The sequence below is a fragment of the Verruconis gallopava genome (assembly GCF_000836295.1).
Source record: "Verruconis gallopava strain CBS 43764 unplaced genomic scaffold supercont1.362, whole genome shotgun sequence".
In the NCBI taxonomy this organism is placed as follows: Eukaryota; Fungi; Ascomycota; class Dothideomycetes; order Venturiales; family Sympoventuriaceae; genus Verruconis; species Verruconis gallopava.
This window is the reverse complement of record NW_015622498.1, coordinates 1-1,049: the sequence shown is the minus strand read 5'-3', so window position 1 is coordinate 1,049 and position 1,049 is coordinate 1. Positions and strand designations below refer to the sequence as shown.

Here is a 1,049-nt window from a genome sequence, read left to right as displayed (position 1 = left end):
CCACCACCACCACTACCACCACCACTACCACCACCACTACCACTACCGCCGCCGCCGCCCGTGCTGCTGCCGTCGCTGCTAGGGGAAAGCCCTCCGTCGCCGTCATCTAGTGATGATGGAGGCTTCCGCCCCATAGATCTTGATGATGATAGCCTGGCCCCCTCCCCCTCACACACGCCGGTGGGCTCGCCGGCGGGCTCGCCCGCGAGCACTGGCCTATGGTAAGTAGAACATATGTAGATGCAAGATCCAGCACTAACGTCTTAAGCCCCCTCCCCCCCGCTGCCATGCCGCAGCTACTGCTGCCGCCGCCCCGTCCTGCCCCTGATATGGTGACTGCTGGCCTCTCTGAGGCTCAGTATGATGCCGCCCAGCGTGCGGACCAGGGCCGGTTAGCTTGGGCCTGGCAGACTCAAGGCAAGGACACTGCGTTCCGCCGCCCCGTCGTAGACGGGAAGTGGTGGTCGGTGTCGGAGGAGGAGTTCGCTGCCCTTCCTAATAATAGGAGGCGATCTGCCGGCCATATCGGCCGGATCATGGAGACGGAGCTGGGTGAGCAGCTCTTTGATGATCGTCGATGCCTTCGCTGCCAGGAGGGTAACTTGGAGTGCTGGCGGTACTCCAGGAAAGGTGCAGCGCAGGTGTCAAAGCCTGGCGACGCGTGTGCTCGGTGCCGCGCGAAGATTGCAAAGGGTGGCTGCTCTCTCTCGCAGCGCAAACCAGCACGTCGCCCGCCAGGTCCTCGCTCACCTGGCCCTCGAAGCTTGGCGCCGAAAGGTCCATTCGGAGGACCACCACCGGGAGCCGGCGGCTTTGGGGTTGCGGTCTGATAGGACTGCGAAGATATAGGCATGTGCAGCTTATCCGATGGCCTACGGCCGTTAGGTATAGCTTCATGGGTAGGCTTCTAACCTTCATATACTGGATGGAACCGCTCTAGGGGAAGACGGTATATGTTTGGGGTGGGCTGAACCACAAGTTAACCTTTAAAATAGGAGGCCATATCTGGATAGTATTACTATACCTTACGCGGACTGCCAGCGCGAAGA

The 1,049-nt window shown here is 60.7% G+C and overlaps 1 protein-coding gene across 3 annotated transcripts; it reads right to left on the bottom strand.

Annotated features, from left to right (window-relative positions):
* PV09_09870 lies at positions 1-1,049 on the bottom strand. 3 transcript variants are annotated; one of them, XM_016364019.1, is made up of 3 exons: positions 1,025-1,049; positions 923-967; positions 1-872 (listed from the first exon to the last, which is right to left on the bottom strand). In XM_016364019.1, exon 3 carries the CDS (start codon positions 851-853, stop codon positions 413-415), a length of 441 nt encoding a protein of 146 aa, XP_016208153.1. In that variant the 5' UTR covers positions 854-872; positions 923-967; positions 1,025-1,049; the 3' UTR covers positions 1-412. The 3 variants fall into 3 exon arrangements, with proteins under 3 accessions (XP_016208153.1, XP_016208152.1, XP_016208154.1); XM_016364018.1 differs by having other exon boundaries at positions 1-967; XM_016364020.1 differs by lacking the exon at positions 923-967 and having other exon boundaries at positions 1,030-1,049.

Excerpts from the sequence above, each read along its gene's own strand:
- PV09_09870 (XM_016364018.1), bottom strand. The coding sequence starts at position 853 with ATGCCTATATCTTCGCAGTCCTATCAGACCGCAACCCCAAAGCCGCCG.